General features: G+C 41.7%; 2 protein-coding genes across 5 annotated transcripts; one reads left to right on the top strand and one right to left on the bottom strand.

Moving 5' to 3' along the window:
• The first annotated feature begins 27 nt into the window (after positions 1–27).
• LOC120310968 (transcription activator BRG1-like) lies at positions 28–11,028 on the top strand. Of its 2 annotated transcripts, XM_039349990.1 has the most exons (7): positions 28–1,544; positions 1,788–2,041; positions 3,929–4,037; positions 5,764–5,865; positions 6,875–7,007; positions 10,039–10,178; positions 10,501–11,028. In XM_039349990.1, the coding sequence occupies exons 2-7, from the start codon at positions 2,001–2,003 to the stop codon at positions 10,531–10,533; spliced, it is 558 nt and encodes a 185-aa protein (XP_039205924.1). In that variant the 5' UTR covers positions 28–1,544; positions 1,788–2,000; the 3' UTR covers positions 10,534–11,028. The 2 variants fall into 2 exon arrangements, with proteins under 2 accessions (XP_039205924.1, XP_039205925.1); XM_039349991.1 differs by having other exon boundaries at positions 31–2,041; positions 3,932–4,037.
• A 437-nt stretch (positions 11,029–11,465) lies between these two features.
• LOC120310967 (deoxyribonuclease-2-alpha-like) lies at positions 11,466–20,029 on the bottom strand. 3 transcript variants are annotated; one of them, XM_039349989.1, is made up of 7 exons: positions 17,610–20,029; positions 16,786–16,895; positions 15,630–15,807; positions 15,071–15,152; positions 14,733–14,897; positions 13,546–13,743; positions 11,466–12,587 (listed from the first exon to the last, which is right to left on the bottom strand). In XM_039349989.1, exons 2-7 carry the CDS (start codon positions 16,875–16,877, stop codon positions 12,229–12,231), a joined length of 1,074 nt encoding a protein of 357 aa, XP_039205923.1. In that variant the 5' UTR covers positions 16,878–16,895; positions 17,610–20,029; the 3' UTR covers positions 11,466–12,228. The 3 variants fall into 3 exon arrangements, with proteins under 3 accessions (XP_039205923.1, XP_039205921.1, XP_039205922.1); XM_039349987.1 differs by having other exon boundaries at positions 17,614–20,028; XM_039349988.1 differs by having other exon boundaries at positions 17,960–20,026.
• Between the last annotated feature and the right edge of the window lie 53 nt (positions 20,030–20,082).

Here is a 20,082-nt window from a genome sequence, read left to right as displayed (position 1 = left end):
GTTGTCTTTCTTACTGTTTTGAAGAATGGAGTAAATCAGAGTTGTTGTAGCTTTCTCTCAAAGGCCAAGCCTTAAAAAAATAAAACAAAAAGAGATCTCTGAGTTAGTATTCGCTTACATTCAGTCAAGAACCTTTCCTTTCTATTATACTTGTTCTTCACCATTTTTCAAGTTTATCAGATTCCATATAAGATAAACAAATTCTACATTTCAGTTCCTTATCAGCTGGCATTGTGATTTCTATGGCCTAGTTTTTTTCTAGGTCAGAAAACACCTCATGGTTGTACATGTTGTTGCCTTGTTGCAGGGAGGGTGGCTGATGCTAGATGTAATGAAAAAGGGCCTTGGAATCTCAGGCTGTAATTTCCAAGGCACATTTCTGTTCTCCTTGATTTCTTCAAACAATAGCATAATTAAATAGATTGCTTCCCTTGTTTGAAACTGCCAAGAATAGCTCATTAATATATTGAGTCTAATGCTATATATTTGCCTACCAATGATTCTCTCCTAGCCTTATATATTTCTTGGGCAAAGAGAAGTATGGGTCATGAGGAACCCTCTTATATTTCCCACTATCCAAGATCAGAAGAATAGAGCTGTCACCTATTCATTAGAAAGTGGGATTTCAGTCATAAATTGAACGTGCCTTGAGTTTAAAACCTAGATGTTCAAGGTGGAATGAAGAATCGTTGGACCTATTTACATGTATATATCTTAATTAATTAAACTATCATTCCTTTTCCCACATCTATTTTCAGTATGCCATAATTCACTGTAGGTTAATTAATCAGTTTTCTCTTAGGGTCTGAACTAGCAAATTATGGATAGAATTGGAGACAAACAATTATTTCAAAGAAAACGTACAGCAAGTATAAAGATAGTGCTGGGACTTGGTAGATAAAAGGAGGACTGCAAATAAAATTAAGTGCTTCCTTCTCCCAGACTGTTAGAAGTTTGATGCTACCAATTAAAATTTTTAAGGAATTAATGCTTTTTATTTCTGTATTGCAATATTAAAGAATGGTCTGCTTGATTTCATTCTTTTTCATAAAGTACATCTCATAAGAGGTCCTACAAAGCTATTTGAGGTCAGGAACTCTGCTTATTTTAAATGTCATGTAAGGTACAAATGATGAACCATGTTGGCAGGCCATTCTCCATGTAAAGACTTTCCATGATTTGCTGACATTACAAAGCTGTCGCAGTTTCATCTCTAGGTTCCTTTGCTCTGAATGTTGAGTAAGTGAGATCCTCTAGCCATATATGACTATAAAAATGAAAGATGGGTAGTTTTACTTCTGAGTTTTCCTACTTCTGTTATACATGGCCTTCAGTCAACTTGCTTCTTTTCCTCTTTTACTGTGCAATCTGAAGCATAAAAAATTATGGCTAATGGGTGGTTAGTAGCCTCAGGTCTCCTTGCTGCTTTGGAAGAAATTGCAACAGAACTGGCAGGAAGGGGCATCCCCACAACCTGCTCTGCATGGTTTCTACAGAGTCTTCTGCCTGTTGGCCCTGTTTAACATGAGAAGAAAAGCTTGTAGGTAAGAGAACTAGTTTTCCTTTCCACCTTTTAGTGTTGCAGCCTTCCATGATCCATAACTGACTACCCTGGGAAGTGATGCCTTTGGGGAAGCAGCCCATGTAGACATCCCATTGCCTCACTGTGCTTAGGTGGCTCGGCTGTGTGTGAATGTTCACGTTCAGTCATTTCACGGTGTGCTGTTGTCCCGCTCGCTTTTTGTTGTACGTGGCTGGCTGACTGCTGTTCTTATCATCTGTGATAGGCCATAGAAGAGGGTACCCTAGAGGAGATCGAAGAGGAGGTGCGTCAGAAGAAATCCTCCCGCAAGCGCAAGAGAGACGTGGATGTCAGTTCCTCAACCCCAACCACCAGCACTCGTAGCCGGGACAAAGACGATGACAGCAAAAAGCAGAAAAAGCGAGGCCGGCCCCCTGCTGAGAAGCTCTCTCCAAATCCACCCAACCTCACTAAGAAAATGAAGAAGATTGTGGATGCTGTGATTAAGTATAAAGACAGGTAACCGAAAGAAGGGACATTTCTCCCCTATAATTTTACATTTTCATATCCTCAGCCATCAGTATTTCTCCTCTGGACAGATGTTTGTTTAGCAGTATCTACATATTTATTGATTCTGCTGCCTCTGGACTTTGAAGGGGAATCCAGCATGATGTGAAATACTGGAATTTATGTGAAAAACCAAGACTACAGGTAGTCTTCGATTTAGGACCACAATTGAACCCAAAATTTCTGTCGCTCATTAAGACAGTTGTTAAGTGAGTTTTGCCTCATTTTATAACCTTTCCTGTCACAGTTGTTAAGTGGATTGCTGCAGTTGGCAACACAATTGTTAAGTGAATCTGGCTTCCCCATTGATTAGCTTGTCAGAAGGTGGCAAAAGGTGATCACATAACCCTGGGCCACTGCAACTGTCATAAACGTGAGTCAATTGCCAAGTGTCTGAATTTTGGTCACATGACCATGGGGATGCTGCAGTGGTTGCAAGTGTGAAAAATGGTCATAATTCACTGTTTTCGATGCCATTGTAACTTCAAACGATCATTAAATAAATTGTTGCAAGTCAAGGACCAACTTATGCATATCAGAGAGATAATGTTGAGAAGTGAAAAAGTGGAATGGAGTAATGGGAAGTGAGTATGAGTGTCATGCTGGAACAGTTACCCAATATATTGGCTGCCTTATGAGTGAAGATAAAGGTTTCCCCTGTCCAGTCATGTTTGATTCTAGGGGGCAGTGTTTATCTCCCTTTCTTAGTAGAGAAGCCAGTGTTGTCCAAAGACATTTCTGTGGTCATGTGGCGAGCATGACTATATGCCAAGGCACACAGAAAGCTGTTACCTTCCCATTGAAGTGGTACCTATTTATCTACTCACATTTGCATGCTTTTGAATTGCTTGGTGGGCAGGAACAGGAGCTTACCCCATCATGCAGCACTCGGGTCTTAAATCCGGCTGTCAGCTTTCCAGCTGATAAGTTCAGCATCTTTAACCACTGAGCCACCGCACCCCCTGCCTTATGAGTACAAAAGCTCAATTTTTCAGAGAGTCAGAGATGGTAGCAGCAAACCACTCACAATGTCTTCCTCCCCTCCATGAATCTTTTGCACAATTGGAACTACAACTTTCAGAATTCCTAGCCAGTTTAATGTCCCATTATATCTGAAGGGCATCATATTGGAAAAGGCTAACATTGATCCTTTCTTCTAAAACTATTCTCTGCCAGAGCCTCACAGCTCTGAATTTTCATTACAGTAAACATAATTGTTGCCTAATGTTAGATAAAACTATTAAGCTTCCAGTCTTGACAGACCTATGACAAGCAATTCACTTCCCTCTCTTCTATTGTGAAATAAAGCTTTGGTTTTAACAGATATTGTTTCTCAGGTCTGATTCACCCCATCAGTGCTGCTCTCCTGTGTTTTGACAGGCTTCATCCATTGCATGCCAAGATTTCAAATTCTTCAGCTAATGTAATGCTTCAGAGCCACATCAGAAAATATTTGTATGATTAAACCTTAACAGTGGGGGAGGAGAGCAATTTTCAGTAGGAAGATAGTATGCCAGAATAAGATACCAAACTTTTTCTTTCCAACCATAATTTAAATTTTCCTACACATTATATACATAAAAATTGATTTGTTGTGCTTCATATTAATAAATACACATTAATCCTGCAGATAAAATAAGCTGTTTCTTGGCTCCTCCGTAGCTACTAATGCAGCATATCAGCCATTAGTAGGTGCACTTTAGTAATATAAAATAGAATTGTCTCCATATTTCACTTCACTTCTTCAATCCCTGACAGCCAGGGCAGGTGCCTCTGAACTGGCCTGCATTGGGAAAGGCAAGCCATGTTTTAGATGTTTTCCTTCACCTTGCCTTGTAGCAGCAGTGGACGTCAGCTTAGTGAAGTCTTCATTCAACTGCCTTCTCGAAAAGAGCTTCCAGAATATTATGAACTCATTCGCAAACCAGTGGATTTCAAGAAGATAAAGGTACCTTAGGAGTTGTTTATCTTTCTCTAATTCAGAGAAGGGCCCAATGTTTGTTTATTTGCTTACTTGACTTATATCCCATCTTTATTTATGCAACTCAAGGCAGCACATATAATGCTCATACCTCCTATTTTCCCCACAACAACCACCTTTAAGGTAGGTTGGGCTAAGAAAAGGAGTGACCCAAAGTCACCCAGCTGTCTTCTATGCCTAAGATGGCACTAGAAAGCCAGTTGCTAGTTCAACATTTTAATACCAAAGTGGCTCTTGATAACAGGAATGATAAAATAGGCCTGCCCATCTTAAGCAGGATGCAGCACCTTGGATTTGATCCAAATAGGGTAGTTTTGCCTCATGTGAGCAAACAAACCTGAGAGAAGCTGAGTGACCCATAACCACAGCCAATTTCATTTCCCATACCCACTTAGCAGATGATATCCAGTCAGGTTGAGAAGACTGACTTGACATTGGTCATGTGATGGGGAAACCACCTACTGCAGTTTCTGGTCATGTGATGGGAAAGCCACCTACAAGAGTTTTCTCACAAGATCACATGCCTACCTTCTGTCCCTTTGTTTAGAAGAGCAGGCTGAGCCCTGTAGTTTAATGCTTACAACAAGGTTAGTAAACTGATTTCCTAGTGCAGCTTAGTTTAACATGTGCCATTGAAATTTCTAACTGGGATGCCCATCATTCTGCATTATTTCCGAGAACACTTTCTGATGCAGCTAGATGGCTTGTAAATAAGTGTTGCACATAACTATAACTTTGGGAAGGTATATAGCCCATTTGAAAAATGGAAATACTAGCCATCAATATTGCACTATATCTTTTTAAAGCTGTGTTATAGGGTATGTCTTAAATAGTTCTTAATATATTTTAATGCATTAAATTGTATACATTCAAAGAATGCAATAGCATGCTGGTTTCCTGAACTGGATGGTGGAAGACTTTGTATAGTTTGTAGTATCTCTGATTTACTGAATGAAGCCCTTCTATGTTAGAGAAGGTAACTTTTTAAAACCTTCAGTGAATCTTATTTGCTTATTTAGATAAATTTAGATTTTAATTTCAAAATGCCCTCCCTTCAACAACAACAAAAAGATTCATGTGCATATTAGATCCTGAGTTATTCCCCTTTGTATTTTAATTTTGTAAGATAGCATTACATCATCTTGAGGCTTTCAAACTAGTTTCCGGACAAAGGGGATAGTTTGGATTACCAAAGATCCACCTAATCATCAATTGAGTCACACAATTAGGGATTTCCCTTGAGGCCTTTTAAGGGCCAAAATCTCAGACAGACATCTTGCTCATTCAGTTGTGCAAGTTCATTTGTTCAACAATCAGAGTTTCAGTCAATACCCTCACAAAACCAGTATTATTGAAATATTGTATAATTGTGTATAAATATTGTATAATTGAATATAATTGTACAATGGATGTTTCTACATGTCTTTTAAGTGAATTAACTGCACAGGTGTTTTACAGAATCCATACTGATCTAACTATCTCTGTCTGTGTTCTTAATTTTAAAAGAATTTTTGAGGATACTATCCCTTTCAGCTTTAAGAATTGCTCCTTTTTCTCTCTCAATTGCTGAAATATGCATACGTATAGGGGCATCATCTCACTCTGATGACAAGTGAATGAAGGCAGGAATCTGAAACTTTTGTTCAATAAAACATTGTTTTTGTTTCTCCTCTGCCCCCCACTTCACTTTCAGGAGCGTATCCGGAACCACAAATATCGCAGCCTAAATGATTTGGAGAAGGATGTCATGCTTCTATGTCAGAATGCTCAGACTTTCAATCTTGAAGGATCACTGGTAAGACATCTTCCTGCAGTTAGAGCACATTCTTGACACTAAAAAAGTGTATGGTTACTCCATATGGCGGGTTGAACTAATTCTCCTTTAGTTAAATAAGTTAGGACAATTGAGATGCGTTTTGAGAGATGCATAGTTTCTGTGCTCTGTAAGCAGATGGGTTCAGTACTTTTTATAATACCATGGTTGTAGACAAAATTCATATAGCAAGAATTCCTTTGCAGAGGTATGACAAACCATTAGTCTTAAATAATGGATAAGAATTATCAGGAGATAATGAGTTTTATGAATCTCTTAAAGCTCTTTTCTATTCTCTCACACATCCATAACCAAGCTTTAGAAATTCCCTTCAATTTACCTGTCATATATGTATATATGTATGTATGTATGTGTGTGTGTGTGTGTGTGTAGGTCTTTGGTTATTCGGGTTTTCTCCCGCGTCAAATTGGAAGTGTCTTGTCGATGTTTCAATGAAGTCTTATTCGTCATCTTCAGGCTGGTGTCTTTGGCTTCGTGCTTCTAGAAGCACGAAGCCAAAGACACCAGCCTGAAGATGACGAATGAGACTTTGTCGAAACGTCGACAAGACACTTCCAATTTGATGCAGGAGAAAACCCAAAAAACCAAAGACCTACACACAAACACCCGCGAAAACCTCAGAAAACAAATATATGTATGTATGTATGTATGTATGTATGCTGTTTCAAATGCTAATGCAACCAACTGAGTAGATGGTCTTAGGGCAACCATTTTTTTCCATCTTCTCCCCAATTTCATATGGAACACAAGGTTGTTGGAAAATTAGAGCAAGATAGATATGATAGGATAGAACTCAAAAATGTTCCATAAATCCCCAATACTATTAAGAATGGCCCCATTTTTTAAAGCAAAACCATCATAACAACTAAGGGCATGGACTGAAAATAAATATAGAACTTAGCCCAGTGGGATGAAAGTGTTAGATCAATCATAATTTCTACATCTTCCTTTCTTCTATGGTTTCCTGCAGATTTATGAAGACTCAATTGTTCTGCAGTCTGTCTTTACTAGCGTGAGGCAAAAAATTGAAAAAGAGGAAGACAGCGAGGGAGAAGAGAGTGAAGAGGAGGAAGAGGGAGAAGAGGAAGGATCTGAATCAGAATGTGAGTGTTTTTTTATTCAGCATTATTTTCTTTGCAAAACAAATGTGTAAAATATTTAGAAAGAAATTAAATCAGATTGAATTGAACTCCTAGTAACTTCATGGATACATCTGTGTCATTTTCCTGGTAGCAATACGGAAGTAATGTGTCTTCTCTGGGATACTTTTCAACTTCAGTGATAGAACTATAGAGTTGGAAGGTACCTTAGAATAGGGCTTTTCAACTGGTAGTACATGTACCACCAAGTGGTACATTGGCACATGGCAGGTGGTACATGGCCCTGCCCAGCCTAGCCAAGTGTAGTGGGGGAGGGAACAAGCCAAAGCACAGCACAGGACTTATCATGAGAGAGTCCTCGGGACCTGCAGGGCTGCTGGAGTGAGGCAAAGGCCCCAGGATCGGCAGTTCCAGCTCACCCGGAAGAGAAAGGAGAAGGGGGCGGAGACAGGAGAGGCTATAAAAGGAGACAGTTTGGGCGGGAGAGGGAGAGAAAAAAAATGCAGCCTTGGGAAGAGGAGTCAAACAGGCCAGCTAGGAGCAGATCTGGCGCTGAGGTGGCGCAGCAGTTAGAGTGCAGTACTGCAGGCCACTTTAGCTGACTGTGTTCAGCAGGTCAGCAGTTCAATTTTCACCTGCTCAAGGTTGACTCAGCCTTCCATCCTTCCGAGGTAGGTAAAATGAGGATCCAGATTGTTGGGGGCAATGTAAAATATATATATACATTGCTTACTGGTGTACACCGTTTAGAGAGTGCTTGCACTTAAAGCGGTATATAAGTCTCATAAATAAATAAGTTCTGTGGCAGCCATCCGTGCTGCGCACGCACACAGGTGGCAGCGACAAACAGGCAAGAAACGCAGCTGGGGAGGGGTCACCCTCCATGAGGAATGAAAAAAGGCAGCATCGACTGGAGGTGAGGCACGGAGGGAGTGAGGAAGAAGATGGCAATGAGAAAGAGGGAGGTAGAGAACAGGAGGGAGGGAAACAGAAAGGAAGGAAGTGTTGAAAGAAAAAGCCGGGGGCTTGGTTTCCAGCTGAGAGGCTATACCTTTAAGAGAAAAGAAAAAAAAATGAAGCACCACCGTTTGAAATAGGTGAAAGGAAGCCGGCTCGAGAGGAGATATTTATTGGCAGAAGCAAAGTGCTGTTTCAGCAGTTCGATTTTGGATCAGCTAAACAACAAACCGGGAAAGTGGAAGGATTTTTATGTGATTTTGTGACTTTGAAGTTCTGGGATTTGTGCAATGTGGGCTTTGTGTTCTTAAGGATTGTTTGGCAATTTCTATTGTGGCTGATGGCTGATGTCCCGTGTTGGATTTGGGGTTCTAACTCTGTTGCTTTGCTATTGTTAGCTGTAAGTTTTGCTGCAAGGGATTTTGAAATATTTTTGTCCTAAATGGATTTTGCCTGTAGCATTTATTTACTTATGAATGGAGCCATTTGGGGAGGCTGCCTTAACTGGTAGCCAGTACTTGCTACATTTGTGGTGGTGGTTGTTTTTCTTCAGTGCCGGCTGCCGGCTCCTTTCCTTTCTAGCCAGTAGTTAATTCTTAAAAGGGAATGTGCCTTTTTAAGCTAGTTCCCTCAGCGGCTTGTCTTTTCTGTCTCTGGAAGCTTTTCCTTGTTCGATAAATATATGGAAGAGAAAAAATATGGGGGCGGGGGTTCAAATTCTTTCTTCAGAAGGAAGGAGATGGGAATGAGAAAGAGGAAGGCAGGGAGGGAGGGAGGGAAGGAGATTGGAATGAAAGGGAGGGTCTGAAGGAAGTCCCGCCTTCGCCACCAGCAGCCCTGCCATTGACCTTGGGACACTGTGACCATCATAAATATGAATCAGTTGCCAAGCATCCAAATATAAATCACATGACCCTGGGAATGCTGCAACGGTCGTAAGTGTGAAAAATAGTCATAAGTCACTTCAGTGCCATTGTAACTTTGAACAGTCACTAAGCGAATTGTTGTAAGTCGAGGACTACCTGTACCTTATCCCTTTTTTCTTTTGGGGGGGGTCATCAAGTTTTTGACACTTGTACTCAAATATTGCCATATCCTAAAAGTGGTACAGTTGGTGAAAAGGTTGAAAAGCCCTGCCTTAGAAGTCATTCAATCCCCTACTCAGTGCTAGATCTATAAGAGAATCTCTGACAGATGCCCCTCCAACCTTCCTTTGAAATCCTCCATGAAGAGCTCATGTCCTATACTGTTTCAGTAGCAGACAGCTTGTAACCAGGAGGTTCCTCCTAATATTTGCCCCAAATCTTCTTTCTTGTAGTTTTAACTTATTGGTTCGTGTTCTTTCCTGTGGCTCAGTAGACATGTGTTTGCAGCCCTTCTGGCAACATATCAGAAGGTGGCTATTATATCTTCTCTTAAGTCATATTTCTTTAAACTAAAGATATCCATTTTTCATAGGGCTTGGCTTTCAAACATTAAACATCTTAAGTGGCCTTAGTGGCCATTTTATGAACTTGTTCTAATTTGTCCCTGCCTTTCTTGAATCTTGGTGCTCAGAGCTGGATATAATATTCCATGTTCCTGATATTTCTGACCCTGCATCCACCTGTGATCCTGTTTGGGTTTTGGAGATAGCAAGACCTGGCTAGGCACTTCTTGTTAAGCATAAGGAAAAAGTACGAAAATTATGATGGGCTGACAGAGAAAATATCTGAAAGCCATTAGAGCCATCAAGAAAGGCTGACATTTGACAGGGTTAGGGTCCAGAGCTTGTGAGGAAAGCCTCATCCTGCCCTTTTTGCACCATCCTTATGTGTACATAAAAGGCTGTTCGATTTTTTCATAAGAAGAAAAAGAGTTTTTGGTGTGATTATTTCACAAAACAAGCTAGGTTATTAGGCTTAGGAATACAGTGAAGCAGATTAATGGAGTGTTTGGAAATACAGATATATAAGTAAAATTGTGTCTATGTCTCACGAAAATTAGGACAGATTTCAACCTGTTTCAGTCATAATTCATAATGGAACAGGAACATAAACTCATAGCCAGCTTTTCAGTCTCGCTCTGTTCTTCCCAGCTCGTTCTGTCAAAGTGAAGATTAAACTGGGCAGAAAGGAAAAAGTACCAGACCGAATGAAAGGCCGCAGACGCACCAGCCGTGGGTCCCGGGCTAAACCCGTGGTTAGTGATGATGACAGCGAGGAAGAGCAAGAAGAGGTAGGTAAAACAATAGATTTTTTTCCCCTAAGGTGTCATCAGTGATCCCAGGAGGAGAGATCTAGTGCTTTTGTTGGAGAGAGATGGTCAAAGAAAGAGAGGGCATTTTCCATTTAAATAAGCAGAACGAAAACACAAAACCAAGTTCTACTTTTCAAAAAGCTACATGGTACACTGAGTAAAAAATTTAGACCTTAGTTCATCCATGAGATTTCCTGGATCATTACTGTTCTTTTGCCTGCCTACCTACTTCCCAGGACAGTCAGGAAGATACCTGATACATTAAGGTACAACTAAAAAGTATTTTCCTCTTCTCTCCTAGGATCGCTCAGGAAGTGGCACAGAAGATGACTAGGTGACATTCCATGATGGAGACCTCAGGCATCAGTTTTTCCAAAGCAGAGGTGCTCTAGTCCTTTAGCTGCAACGGGTAGAAAGAAAAGTAGTGTTGGATGTGGGTAAACTGTATAAATTCTTCCATATTTATACTGCAGTGAAGATGTAGGACTTACTTGTGTCTTGCCTTGTCCTCACATCAGTAGCGTTTGTAACAGCATTAACTGTTGTTTTTTTTTAAAAAAAAATTATGACTGGGGGAACACTTGATTTTTTTTAAAGGCAGTACTATTTTCAGTTGCAGTATTGAATCACTGTAGTTTTAACCTGTGGGTGCATGTGTGTAAGCAGTCCACTTCCTAGTACTGTATTTTATGAAACAGGTCAAACAGCCAGCTGCTCCCCCCAAAGCAAGGAGAGGGTGGCAGGGGTAACTGTGTCAGTGTCACTGGATTTCAAGCAGTAATAAATTAAGCAAAACAAACAGTAATAAATTAAGCAAAACAAACAAACACCCCACCATCACCGTGGTGCATTTGTTAAATGTGCTTCTCTTTTACTGTAACATCTGGAAAGCTCCTCCCATCAGCTCAGTAAGGTCTGAAATGTATCCATCTTCTGATCCATTCAGAGAATACAGAATAACAGAGTTGGAAGGAACCTTGGAGATTTTCTAGTCCAACCCTCTGCTCAAGCAGGAGACCCTGTATCGTTTTAGACAAGTGGCTGCCCAGTCTCTTCATGACTATGACAACTATGATTATGGCCTGCTTAAAATGGCTGTCCAGATGCTCCTAAATCCCCATCTGGCTTCTCATCTGTAGTAATATTCAAAGGAGATGGCAGGTTGCAATATCTTATCATTCCAGATTGCACAAGAGATTTTGATCAGGCCTGTTTTTGTAAAACAGATATTTAAAGAATTTAAAGATGAAAACATCAGAACACATCTTTAAAGCATTTTAGCTTTTATTCATTTTGTCTCTGGTACTTTATTCTCATTCTGAAAGTCTCTGCTTCTTTTATCCACATCTATGTTTGTGGGCGATCATCTTGCATGACCTGCTGGGCGATGGAACAATATTCGTGCTTTAGCCAAAAACAAGAGAGGGGAGGAAGTCGCTCCATTTCAAATTGAGTTACTTTCTGGACCATGTATTCTGTAAATCTACAGAATTATGATACACATGTGGAAGTTACTTAGTAGGTTTGTGGTTGCTGTGGTTTAAGACATGCTGTATTTAACAAAGCCTTGTTAAAGGCTTTCCAATTACTCAGAAGGGGCCAGGGAGGCTTATCTTTAGATCAGCCTATTTCTCTCACACTCATAGAATTTGCACACTAAAAATATTTCCTTGGAATACCCAGATTTTGGAAACTTATACAAAATAAACACTGTATACATTTTTATTACAGGAAAAGAATTTCCTTCTGTATTTTTCCATATAACTCATGTAGCCCCTTGGAATTGTTATTATGTAACAGGAAAAAGATAGTGATGGGAGCAGTCCAGAACACAAAGAAACCATTGCTGGAAATTAACTTTCTGAAAAATAAGGAGACCAACGCAACAGCACAACTCCCTGCATTATGCTATGTAGGGAGTTAATATACTGTGAAGAAGATAGGTAGGGACATTATTATGCTTTCGAATCAATCTCTTTCCCAATTAATTGAATTCTGCTCCCTTAATAATATAGACAAGCTTAGCCAATTAAAGTCCGTATCCTGTTGTATCACAATCCGTATAGTTCTGTACCAAGGAGTGGAAGCTTTTCCAAATTGTGACATCACGGCAACAGATGGTACCACCCCCACGGTGTTCCTCTGCATGATTACGGTTCATGTCTCCAACACAGGCCCACTCCGAATCACTCTCTATTCCAACACACCACTTGGAATGGTCCGATGTGGAAAAGAAGGTGGTGGCTGGGTCCTGGAATGCCAGTTGCTTCACATTGTAAACTCTGTATTGTCCAGAGCAGTTGGATGCCAAAACACCATGAGACTTGAGCCAGAATTCAACATAGAGATCAGTAGCAAGAGCCTGGGCCAACCAGCCAGAGTACAGATCTGGGGAGATGAAATACAAGTAGTCCTTGAGTTACGAGTGTAATGAAGCCTGCCCATTACACTTGTAACTCGAAAACTTGTAGAGTGAATCTCGTACCTCAAATGAAATTACTCCCTTGCTCATTAAAATGCACACAGCTCGTTAAGCAAACATAAGTTATCTCAGAGTGGGGAAGGTCATGGAGGGCCTAGTGATGGAACAGGGCCTCCAAGGCCTCCCTGACCCATAAGATACCACATGCTTCCCCCCCCCCTTCCTGCTGCACCGGACTCACTTCGAAAAGATCGTATCCTCTCTGCTGCAGTTTTTGCTGCCGCCCAGATCTGAGGCTGGGGAACACTTCTGGATCTTGCCACAGCCCGATCCGGACTCTGGAGGCCTTTTCCAGGCCATTGCTGCCTGGATTTGAGGCCAGGGTGGGGTGCGGAAGCCCTGAGCACGTGGAAGTGTCCTCCAGCTTCGGTTCCGTTCTCTGTTGCAGAGAACAGAGGCCTAAAGTACCATGGGATCACGCGAGATCAGTAGCGTGAGATCTCGCCCCACTGACCTCGTGTGATCTTGGGGTTACTTTAGGCCTTCATTCTCTACGAACTCACTGAAGGCCTGGAGCAGCTAAGAAAGTGAAGGATCTCGATCTTTGCAGGGTGAGTATTGAAGGCCTGGTGCCTAAGGAAAACCAGGGGGCGGGGAGGGAGGGAATAACCAGGGTGAATGTTGCAGAGCCACTGCAGTCCCTCATAAGAGCTATAATATTTGTAACTTTGTGACTTGCTCATAAGCACTTGGGTGCGCTCGTCACATAACTTTAAATGAGCATTAAGTGAATGCTCGTAACTCAGAGATTACCTGTAATTGCAAATGAATTTATGAGCATAGTTTTGATATAACTCGATGGCCATATTCCCTCTCTAGTAACTCCACTGCTTTCTACACCTATCTTCCCCCATCATTACTTACCATCATCAAAGAAACGGAATTTTGCAAAGCTGACAAATTCCTTGCCCCCTTTTGATGTCAGAGTCACCGAGGAGTTCCATGGCTCCTCCTGTACATGTTTCCCCTCAGAAGCATTCAACAAGGCAGGCAGATCCCGGGCAAAGGCCCCTGGCACCTGGTAATCATAGACGTGGGGCTCCGTGAAGAGCAGCTGATTCCCTAAGGCGGAAATACAGTGTACAGTGTTAGATTTATTGGCTGGGAGCACATTATCATCCTGCCAGGAAAAAAAAAACATTTTGACACCTCAGAACAGCTAAGGATATTTCTGTACTGCTAGGATCTCCAGTCTCACAAAGGCCCATTGTTTTTTCCATTTGCCAAAGTTGACCAGCAATTCCTCCACATGGTCTACACGAGAACGCCAAAACTGGCCTAGCAACATGTTGCCACATCCGCACTCTCACCATGCTTGTTTGTTTAATGAAGCTAAAAAAAAAAAAAAAACACTATTAACTGACTGGTTTTCCAAGGCACCTTATTGACTGCTAGGAAGGGGAGAAGGCTGAAAGACAGGGACTCTTGAAAACAAACTGCAATCCAGATTTTGGGGATTTGGAGCAGCTGAATACAACTGCTAATGTTGGAAGCTAGGGATACAGCACTACCCTGTGTGGAATCTGCCTCAGTTTCTCCATAGGAATACTGTGCTTCTTGAAATGGAATCATGTTGAGAAATGGTGATGGTCTATTGCTTGTTCATATGCTATTCCTTTGTGGAGACAAGGGACAGAGTGTTCTTCATTTTTGTGGGGAGGCTTGGCTGGCATGGTTAGATGACTGAATGACATATTGACACATGCATTTCAAGGAAGCTAGTGTCAAAATGTTTGGCTGGAATTCTTCCTCATAAATTTTTGTACTCCTTGAACAATAATTTTAGAAGTTATGCTTCTTAGGAGCATGAACCTATAAATTTCTCTTTCCTCCGTTTCCATGGTAATAGCTCTGCTGTCTTGACTATCCTATCTACATCTTCATAATCCATTCATTCTCCTGCACAAGCCACAAGTTCGGGAAGATTTTTGTTTGGGAAAGACATTTTAGCACTTCCTAGCCAAATGCCCTGAAATAATCCCAAGATTTTCATTTTCATTTTCAGCATGGAGTTTTTAAATATCCTAACATTCCCCAGCCCTCACACCTACCTATGGCTTTGAACTGGCTATAGGGGTAGGTGACACATAGAAAGCTCTGTCCATAAGTCAGGGCAGTGTGGGGCCATGCATACGTCTTCTCATCCAGTCTGGAAGGAAACCAAGGTGTGCTGTGAACAAGCCAGAATCCTTGAGTTCTGTCCAGGAAGATGACCCCTGGGAGGGGAAGAGAAAAAACCAAAGCATGCAGTCAACCTCTGTCCAGCTGTCTTGAAGTTCCAGAAGTGCATCACAAAGTGGCTTGTCTGCTCCACCATAGACTAAACTGAAGAAAAGTCACAGGTCACAGTAGTCTCTTTCTTTGAATACATTTGATGCAAGGGCACTACCTTTTGTATGACCCTTAGAACCAGAGAAATTCTCCTTTGGAGGCTCATCGTTGTACAGGACATAGGCCATCTCTTCCTCCCTCTGGAGGGAAAATAAAACACACGTAGAGCAAGATTTTTCAAAAAGAACTTGAGTAGCTTCATGAGAGATTAACAGTAAAAAGAGATTCACTTGAATGCAGACCTTTAGGTATCCATAGCAATTTTTTAAGGGGATGACATTTGGTGACATTTCAAACCTTTCTCCCCAGGGGGTATTTATGTCCATGACTTATTGTTTTACATCTTGACTAGAGGTTCTGGGATTTTTTTTTAAACTAACAAGATCCACCCATGTGAAAAAGTATGCAGCCTGACCCAGCCTCAGTAATGTGGCCTTTACCACAATTTTGCATCCAATCCCTTGGTCCTACTTGTGATGAGACAAGTAGCCATTGGTGTGATTCAAGGGAAATTCAAATAGAAACTGGGTCTTTTCAGTGAGAACCATATTACCCCATGATCACAATTTTTAATTTGGGATCATGAGAAACTGAAACTGCTCTTTCTGCAGACTCACCTGCCTGCTTGCAGCCTCCAGATACAGCTGATTCAGTGTTCTGCCCACAGCTCCCTCAGTACTGTTCATCAAGCTCCTGCCTTGCACCCAGCCCTGGGTATGTCCATCTTGATACATGTACCGCATGCCTTCTACTGGGGAGCTGTGACGGGACTTGGGCAGCTTGTAAACAATAAACCTGTAAAACAGGCCTTTAGAAATCGCAACCAGCCCGTGGATGAGAAAACTCTGTATTTAATTTCTCTGAAGTGTGCAATGTGACTTCACTGTAGGATTGAGAAAGGAAAGGAAATGAGGAGATAGAGCATATTAGGGGTGTAAACTCCTGAGGCAATCTAGGGAAGTGGAGACTCACAGGATTTCAAAGATAGCCTCACTGAGAAATAAGGTTTTTCTCAGCAGTGGCACCTACATTACAGACCAATCTTCTGCCAGAAATCCAAATGACTCAAATCACTTCTGACCTTTAGAAAAACCTTAAGAGCTAAAATGTTCAGAGGGTATTTTAAGGCAGAGGTCCCCAACCTTTTGGGCACCAAGGACCGGTTCCGTGGAGAGAGGTTTTTCCACGGACCAAAGGGTGCCTGGTTTTGTTTGCTGCCTGCAGCTTGTGAATGGGGCTTTGCTTGTTTTGGCAGCTTGGTTGCTGGCATGCTGCGGGCCGGTACTGGTCCAGGGACTGGAGATTGGGGACCCCTAATTTAAAATCAGTCATCAATAGATCCATTAGGAATTTTGTTTGTAGTAATTTATGAAAAATTTGGGTAGTTTTAAGGATTATTGTTTCTACATTATATCTGTATTTCTGTCTTAATTGTACACCACCAAGAGTCCATGTAGAGTGTGATTGTTGATAAATACAATAAATAAATGCATTTTCTGACTAAAAGGCAGCCAGGATAGAGTGTACTGCTTGCATCTCTTGCACAAGGCATTTCAAATACACTACTCATCTGTTCATGGATGGTTGCAGGGAAGGAGTTGGGGTAAACAATTGAAAAGCCTAAAAACTGCCAGGGAAACAGGAAGACCAAGGAGGGAAAGAGAGGTGGAGAATTTAGTTTACTTTTTGTAAATTCCTCTAGAGACTTTGATGAAAAGGGCAGGAATCTTTTTGAGAAAACAAAAGATAAAGCCAGGTAAAATAAACACACACCAGTCGACAGGCTTCCCAGAGTCATCATAGCAGGAAATGCTCCCATACACAACATAGGTGTGAGCCAAAGACAGTGCCAGAATGAGCAGCATCAGGATTTTGCAGAATCCCTGCAAAGAATGAACAAGCATGGCTAAAAATGAAAGTCAGGACAATTGCCACATTCCACCATTATCCTAATATACCTGTCAGTATACCCATGAAAGGTTCCCTTTTTAAAAATGTATTTAACTGAGGGAAGTTTTCTAACCAAACATTCTTTAAGTGGAGGAAAACTGGCTTATTAAATAATATATTTTCCCTTTCTAATATAACTATCTCAATAGTTGATTCTCTTAATTTTTCTTCCCAACTTATTTTCACTTCCCCATTTAGCAAATGGCGTTTATAATCCTGAAATACAAATTATTTTGTACTGCATAGTCCCTGGAGGTTTCTACTTACAACTGTGTTCAAAAGACACATTCATGCTACCATAAAGCAACCACATGTGCTGGATTTGCACAACGGAGAACTAGTTGGCTAACTCATCACTCACTGTACCATGCGAGCACTTCCTATAGTCGATAACTGTTGCCTCTGGGGTCATGTGAAAAATGAATCTTTCATTAAAGTGCAATTATCACTTCACTGCCGCCCCCCGCCCAATAATCAGATTCAGATTAGGAGACAGCCATGGCACACAAAACTCAAAAGAGGAAAAACCGAACAGGCAACCCAGAATTGGTCTAACCCAAAAGATGTACATCTCCGTGCATCTCATCTTAGTCCAAGGAATAACGCGGAGAAATTAAATCAACCTTACCCAACCTGATGATCCTCACCTACCTTGGACTGCCACGCCCACATTCTCTGCGCAGCATAGTTATGGAAAATGGGAGTTGGAGAGCCAACGCTCCTGGAGGGCGTTAGGAAGGCTGAGTCGTAATCCTAGGCAGAGAGAGTCTGTCCTCCCAGCGTTAAAGCCGTCGGGGGCGGAAGACACCGAAAGAAATCACAGAAGAGGGAGGGAGCGAGGACGCACAAAGTGCTCGCCCGGCGCTCTGCAATAAGCGAAGGCGAGCTCGCCTCTCCGCTCGCAGACCCTTTTCTGACTCAACTCCCCGGGCGCGACGCCCACCGCCTGCCGAAGAATCTGCTCCTCCCCGCCTCGCCTGTTGTTAGGCTGACTCACTTGACCGTAAGAAGCTTTTTCCGATGCTCCGGAGGACGTACAGGACGTAGTGCAGCCACCGAAGGGGGACAACGCGGACTGGACTCTTAAACAGCTCCCTCAGCGCTGCCCCGACCGAAGGCGCCGCGCTTCTCCGCCTCGCTCCCGGTGAAAGGGAAAGAAAGAATAGCGAGCGAGCTTGGCAAAAGCTCAGCCGGCAATACTGTGCAGAAACTTTCCCATGGAGAAGAACATCATGTGCCTTGGCACCACCCTGCCCAGTTGGCGGCGGCGGCGGCGGCGGCGGCTCTTCCAGCAAACCCCGGGTGGAAACTGAAGGCGACACCCAAGGCCGGCAGGATCCGGGCGGGGGTGGCGGGAGGCGTTTGGCGGCGCTTGCCGATGCCCAGGGGGCTGGGCTTGGGAGTAGAAGAGGGAGGGTGGTCATTTGAGTGCATCAGCCGCCTGCATTAAGTTGCAGGCTAGGTGGAAAATCATATCTACTCTGTGGTTTATTCGGAAAAGGACAGCAGGAAGGTTTGCTATAGTTGGGAAGGCTCCTTAGAACTTAGAACCCTGCGGCTTTGCTTCCCCATTAAATTCACTGCCGGGGAATCTCTTGGTGATCTTCTGATCTTCTATCCTCGGGCCATCAAGTGCTGACCCTGCTGTAATTCCCTAGAATGATGAATCAAGATCTGAGATCTTGGCAAATGTTATACCTTTTGAGATAATCCAGAGAAGAAGCACAGCAATGAATCCTGCTTTTACCTGTTGGTGGTCCTCTGTGTCCAGCTGTCCAGGTGGGGCCTGTGTTTTTATCAGTCTCATGTGGCTTGGTGTCTCCCGAAGCTGACATTCCACAGGTCCAGCGGGAGCAGCTTGTTCAGATTCAGATTCTGCATATGTTAAGTCCTTTATTTTGGTAACTTTAAAGACTTTAAAGAAGTAGGATAGAAAGAGTAGTGTGATTTCTTTCAACTTTGATGTTGGAGAGAATATTGTGGACAGCCAAGAAAATCAACAAATGGATCATTGAACAATTCAACCAAAAGTTCTCACTTGAGGCACAAATGACCATAAATTACTCTATTTCAGACAGAGTATGTGAAGACCCAACTCTCTGGAAAAGGCTTTAATGCTGGGAAAGTGGAAGGAAAGAAAAGTAAAGGACAACCAGCAACAAAGTGGATAGGTTTGGTGATAATGGCAATGAATGCATCATTGGGAAACCTAAAGGAATAGGTTAGGGATAGATTGTCAAAGAGAAAAGCTGTCTGTATGAAAGCTAGGAGTCAAAAAGTCGTGTGATGACAAGTAATCAATTTCCACACCACCTAGTGACAGTCCTAGAACAATGCCTAATTATTCAATAAGGCATATTCAGAAAGGAGAGTGACACCCCTGACACACCTTTTAAGACTGAAAACTGCTCTGAAAGAGCTTCTTTGCAAGAAGAATCGGGCTGTCAGGTAGCCTATTGAGCAAAATATTTTGGTTTGCATTTGACAGTAAATAATCAAGAAACATAACTAAGTTTACAATATTAAATGTATGGCAAGAGATTAAAAAGACTTTGAGAGGTGGTGAGATCTATATCTTGCTCAGGATCAACTGCAATCATTGAAATAAATGGATTAAGCAAAGTAAACTATGGTATTTCAAATTACTCCAAATTATAATTATAATTTCTGAGATAATTCTACACAAATGGCAAGAAACTATCAAAATTTCAATAAGTTTCTAAAGAAATTTCAATATCAAGTTATTTAGCTTATGGCCAAAACATTTGTTACATAACAAGTATCTTGATATACTGTATGCTCTTCCTTCATCTCCTCATTTTCAATGTTATCAATGAGAAAGCCAAATAATCATAATACTTGTAACTTTAAACTGTAATATTCTAGTATTGATAGAATAGCTAATTTTTCTTTCCTCTATATTAGATTTTTATCCCACTTTTATTTGTATCTTTACATATATTTATATATTTCATGCTTATAGACCACCATCTCCCTCAGTGAGGGACTCTGGGCAATGTACAGCCTATATACTCAGATGCTACCTTAACAGCTCTTAGCTCCTTGGTTAGGACTTGAACTGTTAAGTTTTTAAGTAGTCCCAGACTGTGAATTGAATTG

This window comes from Crotalus tigris, unplaced genomic scaffold, assembly GCF_016545835.1.
Source record: "Crotalus tigris isolate CLP2741 ecotype Arizona unplaced genomic scaffold, ASM1654583v1 scf7180000018305.80059, whole genome shotgun sequence".
Lineage (NCBI taxonomy): Eukaryota > Metazoa > Chordata > Lepidosauria > Squamata > Viperidae > Crotalus > Crotalus tigris.
This window is presented reverse-complemented; position numbering and strand designations above follow the sequence as displayed.